This window comes from Chiloscyllium plagiosum, unplaced genomic scaffold (assembly GCF_004010195.1).
Source record: "Chiloscyllium plagiosum isolate BGI_BamShark_2017 unplaced genomic scaffold, ASM401019v2 scaf_4542, whole genome shotgun sequence".
Classification (NCBI taxonomy): Eukaryota; Metazoa; Chordata; class Chondrichthyes; order Orectolobiformes; family Hemiscylliidae; genus Chiloscyllium; species Chiloscyllium plagiosum.
Window position 1 is genome coordinate 42249 of NW_025215175.1, and position 12211 is coordinate 54459.

General features: G+C 52.1%; 1 protein-coding gene across 3 annotated transcripts; it reads right to left on the reverse strand.

Moving 5' to 3' along the window:
- Window positions 1–2864: 2864 nt before the first annotated feature.
- Window positions 2865–11383, reverse strand: LOC122548197 (interferon-inducible GTPase 5-like). Of its 3 annotated transcripts, none has more exons than XM_043686741.1 (2): window positions 11246–11383; window positions 2865–4953 (listed from the first exon to the last, which is right to left on the reverse strand). In XM_043686741.1, the coding sequence occupies exon 2, from the start codon at window positions 4944–4946 to the stop codon at window positions 3567–3569; it is 1380 nt and encodes a 459-aa protein (XP_043542676.1). In that variant the 5' UTR covers window positions 4947–4953; window positions 11246–11383; the 3' UTR covers window positions 2865–3566. The 3 variants fall into 3 exon arrangements, with proteins under 3 accessions (XP_043542676.1, XP_043542677.1, XP_043542675.1); XM_043686742.1 differs by lacking the exon at window positions 11246–11383 and adding an exon at window positions 8261–8551; XM_043686740.1 differs by lacking the exon at window positions 11246–11383 and adding an exon at window positions 8298–8550.
- Between the last annotated feature and the right edge of the window lie 828 nt (window positions 11384–12211).

Consider the following 12211-nt stretch of genomic DNA (forward strand, 5'->3'; position numbering starts at 1 on the left):
GCACAAAGCCAATCCCCTCAACCATGGGGCTGGATTGACATAATGCATCAAGTCATATCAGGTCCTTCGAGTTTCTGAATTCCTTCTTCTGTCTCATTGTGCTGCTGGGATTTATTTTCTGAGGTATTGGTCAATGGAGAGAATTGGGTCTCATTCTGAATGGAGATTTTCTGTGAGGTTTGACTAAGAGTGACTTCCTATGAAATTGTCACGGTGTGCTGGAGGCAGGAGGCTGATTTCCAAATGGTGCACAGGTATCCCCAGTTTTTCATTCCCCTGGCATACTTATGAGGCAGAGGGTCCCTAGCTGGAGATACACGTACTGTGTGTTATTATTCCCTCTATTTCTGAACATTCATAATTGAATTTATAATGTTAAAACAGCACAAGGAAAGCATTCCTCTCTCTGAGCAAAATGCAGTAAACTGGTAATATTTCATATCTTGCACCAATGTATAATTGTTTGTGGGTGTGGGAGAAAGTGAGGACTGCAGATGTTGGGGATCAGAGCTTAAAAATGTGTTGCTGGAAAAGCGCAGCAGGTCAGGCATCATCCAAGGATCAGGAGAGTCGACGTTTCGGGCATGAGCCCTTCCTCAGGAATGAGGAGGGTGTGCCAAGCAGGCTAAGATAAAAGGTAGGGAGGAGGGGGTTGGGGGAGGGGCATTGGAAATGCGATAGGTGGAAGGAGATGAGGGTGAGGGTGATAGGCCGGAGAAGGGGTGGGGGCGGAGAGGTCGGGAAGAAGATTGCAGGTCAAGAAGGCGGTGCTGAGTCTGAAGCAGCTGGAGAATGCATTCATCCCTTGTGGTTGGAGGGTTCCTAGGTGGAAGATGAGGCACTTTTCCTCCAGGCGTCGTGTTGTTGTGGTCTGGCGGTGGAGGAGGCCAAGGACCTGCATGTCCTTGGCGGAGTGGGAGGGGGAGTTGAAGTGTTGAGCCACTGGGTGGTTGGTGCGGGTGTCCCAGAGGTGTTCTCTGAAACGTTCCGCAAGTAGGCGGCCTGTCTCCCCAATAAAGAGGAGGCCACATCTGGTGCAGCGGATGGCCTCTTCTCCATTTGTGGGCATCTCTTCGTCGAAACAGAGGCGTTAGGGGCAGGAGTCGGTCATTAAAACTCCTCAAGTCTTCTCCACCATTCAATGTGATCATGGCTGATCATCCAACATTAATCCCATGCTCCCCATATCCCTTGATCCCCTTTAGAGCTATACCTATCTCCTTGAAAACACATGATGTTTTAGCCTTAATCACTCTCTGTCGTTGTGACTTGTACAGATTCACCACTCTGGGTAAAGAAACGTCTGGCCACCTCAGTCCTAAGAAGTTCACTCCTTATCCTTAAACTCAGACCTCAGTCGAGGTGTTCGGGAACTCTTGCCAGGTTCTTTCTGCTCTGCTTCTGGTCCATCTTCCATCTGGAGAAGACAAGTTCCTGAGGAGATTCTCAGCACTTCCTGACATACCCTGTTTTCAGGACCTGGTAATGTACTCTGTGTTAAAAACCTATTTGAATCCTGCCAGTAAATGGCCAAGGGACATAGAATCCCCACAATGTGGAAGTAGGCCCTTCGGCCCAACAAGTCCACACCAACCCTCCGAAGAGCAACCCACACAGTCCCATCCACATCCTCCTACCCCCGACAAGCTTGCATTTCCTGTAACTAATCCATCCTAACCTATACATCTCTGAATATAATGGGGAGCTTCCCACGGCTAACCTGCACATCCCGGGACACTATGGGACAATTTCCCCACGGCCAATCCACCCTAACCTGTACATCCCTGGGCACTACAGGACAATTTCCCCACAGCCCATCCACCCTAACCTGCACATCCCTGGGCACTACAGGACAATTTCCCCACAGCCAATCCACCCTAACCTGCACATCCCTGGGCACTACAGGACAATTTCCCCACGGCCCATCCACCCTAACCTGCATATCCCTGGGCACTACAGGACAATTTCCCCATGGCCAATCCACCCTAACCTGCACATCCCTGGGCACAATGGGACAATTTAGCATGGCCAATCCACCCTAACTTGTAGATCCCTGGGCACTACAGGACAATTCCCCACGGCCGACCCACCCTAACCTGCACATCCCTGGGCACTTCGGGACAATTTCCCCACTGCCAATCCACCCTAATCTGTACACCCCTGGGCACAATGGGACAACCCACCCTAACCTGCACATCCCTGGGCACTACGGGACAATTTCCCCACAGCCAATCCACCCTAACCTGCACACCCCTGGGCACTACGGGACAATTTCCCACGGTTAATCCACCCTAACCTGCACTTCCCTGGGCAATACGGGACAATTTCCCACGGCCAACCACCCTAACCTGCACATCCCTGGGCACTATGGACAATTTCCCCACGGCCAATCCACTCTAACCTGTACATCCCTGGGCACTACGGGACAATTTCCCATGGCTAATCCACCCTAACCTGCACATCCCTGGGTACTACGGGACAATTTCCCACGGTCAATCCACCCTGACCTGCACATCTTTGGTCTGTGGGAGGAAACCGGAGCACCTGGAGGAAACTCCACACAGACAGTTGCCCGAGGCTGGAATCGAACCCGGGTCCCTGGCGCTGTGAGGCAGCAGGGCTAACCACTGTGCCACCATGCTGTCCCAATCTATTCAGGTCAGGACGACTATTGTCTAAACAGGACACCATCAGGTTTAAGAAAGCATTTGTCTCCTTATATAAGTAATGAGAAATTGGCATCAGAGGCTGTTCAGAGAGAAGGTTTTCTCCATTGATCCTGGGAATGGAAGGATTTCCTTTTGGGGAGAGGTTGAGTGGGTTGAGCTTGTACTCACTGGAGTTTAGAAGAATGAGAGGAGAGGTTATTGAAACATAACAGATTCTTATTGGAATTAACAGGGTAGATGTGGAAAGACTGTTTCCCCTTTGTGAGAGAGTCTAGGACCAGAGTGCATCATCTCAGAGTAAGAAATCACCCAATTGGGACAGAGCTGAGGAGGAATTTCCTCTCTCAGAGAGTACCACAGAGGACCATTGAGGCTGGGTTATTCAGTGTCTTCAAGGCTGAGCCATCAAGAGTTCTGATCAGAAAAAATATCCAGGGTTATGGTAGAAGGCCACAAATGTGGAATTGAGGATCAGCGATGATCTCAGAGTGACTGCGCAGGCTTCTCGTTTCTTCTGGTCTTCTCCACTTGCCGCTCTTCAGTCGAAGTTGCTTTATCATTCTATCGAAGAGTTAAAATTTCATTTCCCCAGCACTGCATTGATAAGAGGGTACATAGAGCACCAGGTAAATCTTTCATACCCATCCAATGGAAGATCATGACCTTGGTCACTCTCGTGACCTTTCTCGCATTTCGACAGCTCGAGATTTGTTTCACATTTTTGAAAGCTAGCGTCTACTTTAAATGAGGTCTCATGTTCAAAGCAAGAGTCTAAATTCGGAAAGGATTCTACTTTACAGGGCACCCTAAATTCGAAGCGAAGTGCTTGTAAATGTGTCTGATCGGTGTGAGGAGCATTTGGGTAAGTTTCCTGGAATCAGAGGCAGCTGCATCCCACTAGTTCTCACTGAAGGCTGTCACAATCACCCTTTTGGCATCTTCTGCCATCTCCTCAATAGCTGTCTTCAGCAAGGAATATGTTGCGGTATAAGTACTTTTCCCTGCTGTCACCTGCCGAACAAAAGGCAGGTATTTCACAGCTTTCTGCAGCTTACCCACTGGCCCTGACAGTTTGGAAAGCTCATTTTGAATGAGTCCTGCAGACACCTCCACCCCAAATGTGGACTGCACGACCAATTTGAGCTCCTCTGGTCTATTCCTCATTCTGTTTGCCAGTCTCCGGAGGGAATTATCATCCAGCCCAAAGTCGGCGCGACATTGGGAGAGTTTTGTGACCAACGAGGTAATGTTGTAGGCTGTGGTCAGACCCGGGACTGGGGCCGCAGCAGCTACAGCTGAGTAAAAAGCATCCTTCCAGATTTCACTCAACATGACTACTTTCTTCCTGTCTATGACTTTGGAGGTGACATTGGGTAGAGAGTATGAGAAGAGACGTCTCTTGAGATCTGGAAGGCCCTGTTCCAAAACCTCAAGGAGTGCCTCGAAGTGAAATTTCTCCATGTACCAACAGGAGATCAGGAAGATTTGAGGGGATTCAATCCCGCCCTTTGTTAAATTGTCCAAGGAGGATTTGTATAATTCCCTGAGAGCTTCCTTCTGGTCATATTGTGACATGCTGCGTCGTTCCTTAGACTTCAAATCTTGATCTATCTTGTTGCGGATGAAATAAAATTTCTTTCCCCTCTCCTGAATTGCCTTAGCCAGGAACATATCGTTCTCTTTAAAGCGAGTGGTGCTGACGATTAGGAAGAGATCATATCGGTCAAACTCCACACGCTCCAAATACGTGGCAGCTTGGAAATTCGGTGTTCCAATCCCAGGAAGGTCCCAGATAGCCACTCTGACCCGGTTCGGATACTTATACTTTGTAGGTTCCATGGTTGTTTCCATTTCACCTATTCCAGCAGCTTCCATATCAGTGTCACTGACACCCCGTAAGGCGTTAATGAAAGATGATTTCCCAGTGCCTGATTCTCCGGTCACTGCAATGTGAACCACTGTATCCTGAAACCTCTTCAATTCTGACTGTATTTCAAGAATGACTGAGTCTAATCCGCCTGTCTTAAACAAAGCCATGAATTTCCTTGCATTGGAGAAAATATGGTCACTCCCAGACTTTTTCAGATCTGACAGCATTGCCTCATCACCAGCTGGATCCAGTTGAAGATGACTCAACTTTGTCAGATTAGACTCTTCAGAGAGAGCCGTTGAAGTCTGATACTTCTCAAAGCTACGCTGCCTTCTTTGATCAACTTGTTCCTCAGCATTTGTCTCAAACATATCCTTCAATTTCGACACCCTGCTGCCAGTGGCCATGGTATATCTGAGGGTGGAAATGAAACATGAGGAGGAGTGAAACCTCAGATTTCCATCCTAAATTTATACAGCAAAAAATAGCAGGGTGAATTAGAATCCACATGGACAAATCGAAAATGTCCACAAGAGTCTGAACAATAATAAATTCATTCAAATCCATGTACTAAGTACACTGCTGAGGGTTAAAGCATCTAACGCACTGTGACCCCCGGGCACAGAGAGGGGAAAGGACAGGGTATAGAACACGCCATGACAGCTCACTCCCAGAAAAGGGACAGTGTATCTAACACACCGTGACCCCCCCAGGCCCAGAGGGGGGAAAGGACAGTGTATCTAACAAACTGTGATCCCCAGTCCCAGAGGGGGGGAAAGGACAGGGTATCGAACACGCCATGACAGCTCACTCCCAGAAAAGGGACAGTGTATCTGACACACCGTGACCCCCCCAGTCCCAGAGGGGGGGAAAGGACAGGGTATCGAACACGCCATGACAGCTCACTCCCAGAAAAGGGACAGTGTATCTGACACACCGTGACCCCCCCAGTCCCAGAGGGGGGGAAAGGACAGGGTATCGAACACGCCATGACAGCTCACTCCCAGAAAAGGGACAGTGTATCTGACACACCGTGACCCCCCCAGTCCCAGAGGGGGGGAAAGGACAGGGTATCGAACACGCCATGACAGCTCACTCCCAGAAAAGGGACAGTGTATCTGACACACCGTGACCCCCCCAGTCCCAGAGGGGGGGAAAGGACAGGGTATCGAACACGCCATGACAGCTCACTCCCAGAAAAGGGACAGTGTATCTGACACACCGTGACCCCCCCAGTCCCAGAGGGGGGGAAAGGACAGGGTATCGAACACGCCATGACAGCTCACTCCCAGAAAAGGGACAGTGTATCTGACACACCGTGACCCCCCCAGTCCCAGAGGGGGGGAAAGGACAGGGTATCGAACACGCCATGACAGCTCACTCCCAGAAAAGGGACAGTGTATCTGACACACCGTGACCCCCCCAGTCCCAGAGGGGGGGAAAGGACAGGGTATCGAACACGCCATGACAGCTCACTCCCAGAAAAGGGACAGTGTATCTGACACACCGTGACCCCCCCAGTCCCAGAGGGGGGGAAAGGACAGGGTATCGAACACGCCATGACAGCTCACTCCCAGAAAAGGGACAGTGTATCTGACACACCGTGACCCCCCCAGTCCCAGAGGGGGGGAAAGGACAGGGTATCGAACACGCCATGACAGCTCACTCCCAGAAAAGGGACAGTGTATCTGACACACCGTGACCCCCCCAGTCCCAGAGGGGGGGAAAGGACAGGGTATCGAACACGCCATGACAGCTCACTCCCAGAAAAGGGACAGTGTATCTGACACACCGTGACCCCCCCAGTCCCAGAGGGGGGGAAAGGACAGGGTATCGAACACGCCATGACAGCTCACTCCCAGAAAAGGGACAGTGTATCTGACACACCGTGACCCCCCCAGTCCCAGAGGGGGGGAAAGGACAGGGTATCGAACACGCCATGACAGCTCACTCCCAGAAAAGGGACAGTGTATCTGACACACCGTGACCCCCCCAGTCCCAGAGGGGGGGAAAGGACAGGGTATCGAACACGCCATGACAGCTCACTCCCAGAAAAGGGACAGTGTATCTGACACACCGTGACCCCCCCAGTCCCAGAGGGGGGGAAAGGACAGGGTATCGAACACGCCATGACAGCTCACTCCCAGAAAAGGGACAGTGTATCTGACACACCGTGACCCCCCCAGTCCCAGAGGGGGGGAAAGGACAGGGTATCGAACACGCCATGACAGCTCACTCCCAGAAAAGGGACAGTGTATCTGACACACCGTGACCCCCCCAGTCCCAGAGGGGGGGAAAGGACAGGGTATCGAACACGCCATGACAGCTCACTCCCAGAAAAGGGACAGTGTATCTGACACACCGTGACCCCCCCAGTCCCAGAGGGGGGGAAAGGACAGGGTATCGAACACGCCATGACAGCTCACTCCCAGAAAAGGGACAGTGTATCTGACACACCGTGACCCCCCCAGTCCCAGAGGGGGGGAAAGGACAGGGTATCGAACACGCCATGACAGCTCACTCCCAGAAAAGGGACAGTGTATCTGACACACCGTGACCCCCCCAGTCCCAGAGGGGGGGAAAGGACAGGGTATCGAACACGCCATGACAGCTCACTCCCAGAAAAGGGACAGTGTATCTGACACACCGTGACCCCCCCAGTCCCAGAGGGGGGGAAAGGACAGGGTATCGAACACGCCATGACAGCTCACTCCCAGAAAAGGGACAGTGTATCTGACACACCGTGACCCCCCCAGTCCCAGAGGGGGGGAAAGGACAGGGTATCGAACACGCCATGACAGCTCACTCCCAGAAAAGGGACAGTGTATCTGACACACCGTGACCCCCCCAGTCCCAGAGGGGGGGAAAGGACAGGGTATCGAACACGCCATGACAGCTCACTCCCAGAAAAGGGACAGTGTATCTGACACACCGTGACCCCCCCAGTCCCAGAGGGGGGGAAAGGACAGGGTATCGAACACGCCATGACAGCTCACTCCCAGAAAAGGGACAGTGTATCTGACACACCGTGACCCCCCCGGTCAGCACTGAGGGAGCCCCACACTGTGGTAGGGTCAGTGCTGAGGGAGCCCCGCACTGTGGGAGGGTCAGCGCCGAGGGAGCCCCGCACTGTGGGAGGGTCAGCACTGAGGGAGCCCCACACTGTGGTAGGGTCAGTGCTGAGGGAGCCCCGCACTGTGGGAGGGTCAGCGCCGAGGGAGCCCTTCACTGTGGGAGGGTCAGTGCTGAGGGAGCCCCGCACTGTGGGAGGGTCAGTGCTGAGGGAGCCCCGCACTGTGGGAGGGTCAGTGCCGAAGGAGCACCGCACTGTGGAGGGTCAGCGCTGAGGGAGCACTGCACTGTGGGAAGGTCACCGCTGAGGGAGCCCCGCACTGTGGGAGGGTCAGGGCTGAGGGAGCCCCGCACTGTGGGAGGGTCAGCGCTGAGGGAGCCCTGCACTGTGGGAGGGTCACCGCTGAGGGAGCCCCGCACTGTGAGAGGCTCGCTGTCATGTTAATAGCCTCTGCAATGTTTGTTGGATCAGACTGAGACATCCCAGCCCTGAATTGTAGCCATATGTACAGAGACAGCAGTAACATTGTCCCAAGTTCCAGTATGTCTGGAAGAGAGGCAGACTGAGAGATTTTCAGGGGGAGATGGTGCAGGATAAGGAATTGGAGAAGTCGTGTCTGCTTTTCCTTTCAGCCCTCGATGACCGTACCTGAGTCTCTCACACACACAGACAGAGGAGGCAGTACCTGGTGATGAGCTGGTGTAACCTGGGCTGGCAGCAAGGAGACAGGAAGATGGTCCTGGACAGATCCAGCTGGGATCAGACCCTCTCGCTCAGTCCGAGCTCTCTCCAGGAGTGAGAACGTTGGAGTCAGTCCCCAGTGAGATACCTGCATAGTCTGGGAAATGCAAGGTGTGGCTCTGTCGAAAGATGCCACGTACTCACTGCACTCAGTTTCGTTTTCTCCGAATTGAGTCTGATCCACAGATTCTGGGAAATCACGTGACTGTCCCACTGCTCTCCCAGTGCATGGAATACATGAACCACATTGGATTGGACAGTCTGATAGAGAGCCTGGATTGACCCCCATCCTCTCCCACTGAGCTCGACAGTCTGTCAGCAATTCATCTCCACCCCCTCTCCCTGTTCCTTCCGATACAGCCGCTCTGATGGAATTCGTTTGCAGGTGACACCAAAATTGGAGGTGTAGTGGACAGCGAAGAGGGTTACCCTCAGATTACAACAGGATCTGGACCAGATGGGCCAATGGGCTGAGAAGTGGCAGATGGAGTTTAATTCAGATCAATGCGAGGTGCTGCATTTTGGGAAAGCAAATCTTAGCAGGACTTATACACTTAATGGTAAGGTCCTGGGGAGTGTTGCTGAACAAAGAGACCTTGGAGTGCAGGTTCATAGCTCCTTGAAAGTGGAGTTGCAGGTAGATAGGATAGTGAAGAAGGCGTTTGGTATGCTTTCCTTTATTGGTCAGAGTATTGAGTACTGATGGAGGGCTTTTGCCTGAAGCGTCAATTCTCCTGCTCAGATGCTGCCTGACCTGCTGTGCTTTTCCAGCACCACTCTAATCTAGATTGTAATCTCCAGCATCTGCAGTCCTTGCTTTTACCTACAGGAGTTGGGAGATCACGTTGTGGCTGTACAGGACATTGGTTAGGCCACTGTTGGAATATTGTGTGCAACTCTGGTCTCCTTCCTATCGGAAAGATGTTGTGAAACTTGAAAGGGTTCAGAAAAGATTTACAAGGATGTTGCCAGGGTAAATAAACAAGGTATTTTCCTCCTGGGGTGGGGGAGTCCAGAACTAGAGGGTTTGGGGTGAGAACGGAAAGCTATGAAAGAGACCTAAGGGGTAACTTTTTCACACAGTGGGTGGTACGTGTATGGAATGAGCTGCCAGAGGATGTGGTGGAGGCTGGTACAATTACAACATTTAAGAGGCATCTGTGGATGGGGACATGGATAGGAAATGTTTAGAGGGATATAGTCCAAACGCTGGCAAATGGGACTAGATTAGGTTAGGACATCTAGTTGGACTGAAGGGTCTGTTTCTGTGCTGTACAGCTCTATGACTCTACTCCAGTGGGGACAGGTAAAGCTGTTCAAACATTAAGTTTTCATAGAATCACTGCAGTGCCGAAGCTGGCTGTTCTACCCAACAAGTTCACACTGACCCCCTGAAGATTATCCCACCCAGACCCATTCCCCTTCCCTACATTCATCCCCGAATGATGCACCTAACCCACACTACAGGCAACTTAGCATGGCCAATTCACCTAACATGTACATCTTTGGCCTGTGGGAGGAAACCGGAGCACACGGAGGAAACCCACGCAGACACAGTCAGTCACCTGAGGTGGGAATTGAACCCGGGTCTCTGGTGCTGTGAGGCCGCAGTGCTAACCATTGTGCCACCGTGCTTCTCCACGCTTGAAAGTGTTGTTTTTGTATAGAGTTACATTCTGTGTCACTGACTGTGACCTCTTGGACTGTGACCTTTTCCTGATTCACACCAAGGTAACAGGAAACTAATAATGTAGAAACAGAGCAAGGAGTCTGCAGACTCCTAAAGGCACCATTTACTAGACAACAGCCCTCTCAACAAACCCCGATCTATCTCCTCAGGATTTTACTCTGCACACCCCTCACTGGCACTGACACTCTCTCTCTCACTCTCTCGGGGAAAGGACAGTGTATCTAACACACCCCGGTCCCAGAGAGAGAGAGGGGGGGAAAGGACAGTGTATCTAACACACCGTGACCCCGCAGTCCCAGAGGGGGAAAGGACAGTGTATCTAACACACCCCGGTCCCAGATAGAGAGGGGGGAAAGGACAGTGTATCTAACACACCCCGGTCTAAGAGAGAGAGGGAGGGGAAAGGACAGTGTATCTAACACACCCCGGTCCCAGGGAAAGAGAGGGGGGAAAGGACAGTGTATCTAACAGACCCCGGTCCCAGAGAGAGACGGGGGAAAGGACAGTGTATCTAACACACCCCGGTCCCAGAGAGAGAGAGGTGGGGAAAGGACAGTGTATCTAACACACCCCGGTCCCAGAGAGAGAGAGGTGGGGAAAGGACAGTGTATCTAACACACCCCGGTCCCAGAGAGAGAGACGGGGGAAAGGACATTGTATCTAACACACCCCGGTCCCAGAGATAGAGGGGGAAAGGACAGTGTATCTAACACACCCCGGTCCCAGAGAGAGAGACGGGGGAAAGGACAGTGTATCTAACACACCCCGGTCCCAGAGAGAGAGGGGGGAAAGGACAGTGTATCTAACACACCCCAGTCCCAGCGAGGGGAAAGGACAGTGCGGAGGGTCAGTGCTGAGGGCGCCCCGCGCTGTGAGAGGGTCAGCGCCGAGTGAGCCCCGCACTGTGGGAGGGTCACCGCTGAGGGATCCCTGCACTGTGGGAGGCTCGCTGTCATGTTAATAGCCTCTGCAATGTTTGTTTAATCAGACTGAGACATCCCAGCTCTGAATTGTTGCCATATGTACAGAGACAGCAGTAACACTGTCCCAAGTTCCAGTATGTTTGGATGAGAGGCAGACTGAGAGATCTTCAGGGGGAGATGGTACAGGATAAGGAATTGGAGAGGTCGTGTCTGCTTTTCCTTTAAGCCCTCGATGACCGTACCTGAGTCTCTCACACACACGGACAGAGGAGGCAGTACCTGGTGACGAGCTGGTGTTAGCTGGGCTGGCAGCAAGGAGACAGGAAGATGGTCCTGGACAGATCCAGCTGGGATCAGACCCTCTCACTCAGTCCGAGCTCTCTCCAGGAGTGAGAACGTTGGAGTCAGTCCCCAGTGAGATACCTGCATAGTCTGGGAAATGCAAGGTGTGGCTCTGTCTAAAAGTGTCACGTACTCAGACTCCAAATTGAGTCTGTCCCACAGATTCTGGGAAACCACGTGATTTTTATTTTTTTCAAAAATATACTTTATTCATAAAATGTTTTGCTGATCTGTACAATTGGTCCTGCCATACCTCTGTAAACATTCCATTTCTTGGTGTACAGAGACACAGAAATCATTCATATAGACAGGTCTGTACGATTATATATTTAACAGGGGGGTCAGCAGAGCCCCCTTACTGCGTCGGCCCCCTGTTCTTAGGCAGGCAGACATTACACGGTGGTCTTTCCCCCCGCGCCTTGGCAGAAGCTGCCCCAAGCTTCAGCGCGTCCCTCAACACATCGTGCTGGACCTTGGAATGTGCCAGTCTGCAACACTCAGTCGGGGTCAACTCCTTCAGCTGGAAGATCAACAGGTTTCGGACCGCCCAGAGAGCGTCCTTTACCGAGTTGATGATCCTCCAGGCACAGTTGATGTTCGTCTCGATGTGCGTCCCGGGGAACAGGCCATAGAGCACGGAGTCCCGCGTCATGGCACTGCTCGGGACGAAACACCACTGCATTCCTCTCCAGACTTCCTCTGCGTAGGCACATTCCAGAAGGAGGTAAAAACAATGACTGCGGATGCTGGAAATCAGATTCTGGATCAATGGTGCTGGAAGAGCACAGCAGTTCAGGCAGCATCGAGGAGCTTCAGCAAAATCGACGTTTCGGGCAAAAGCCCTTCATCAGGAATAAAGGCAGAGAGCCTGAAGCATGGAGAGATAAGCTAGGGGAGGGTGGG

Excerpts from the sequence above, each read along its gene's own strand:
- LOC122548197 (XM_043686741.1), bottom strand. The coding sequence starts at position 4,946 with ATGGCCACTGGCAGCAGGGTGTCGAAATTGAAGGATATGTTTGAGACA.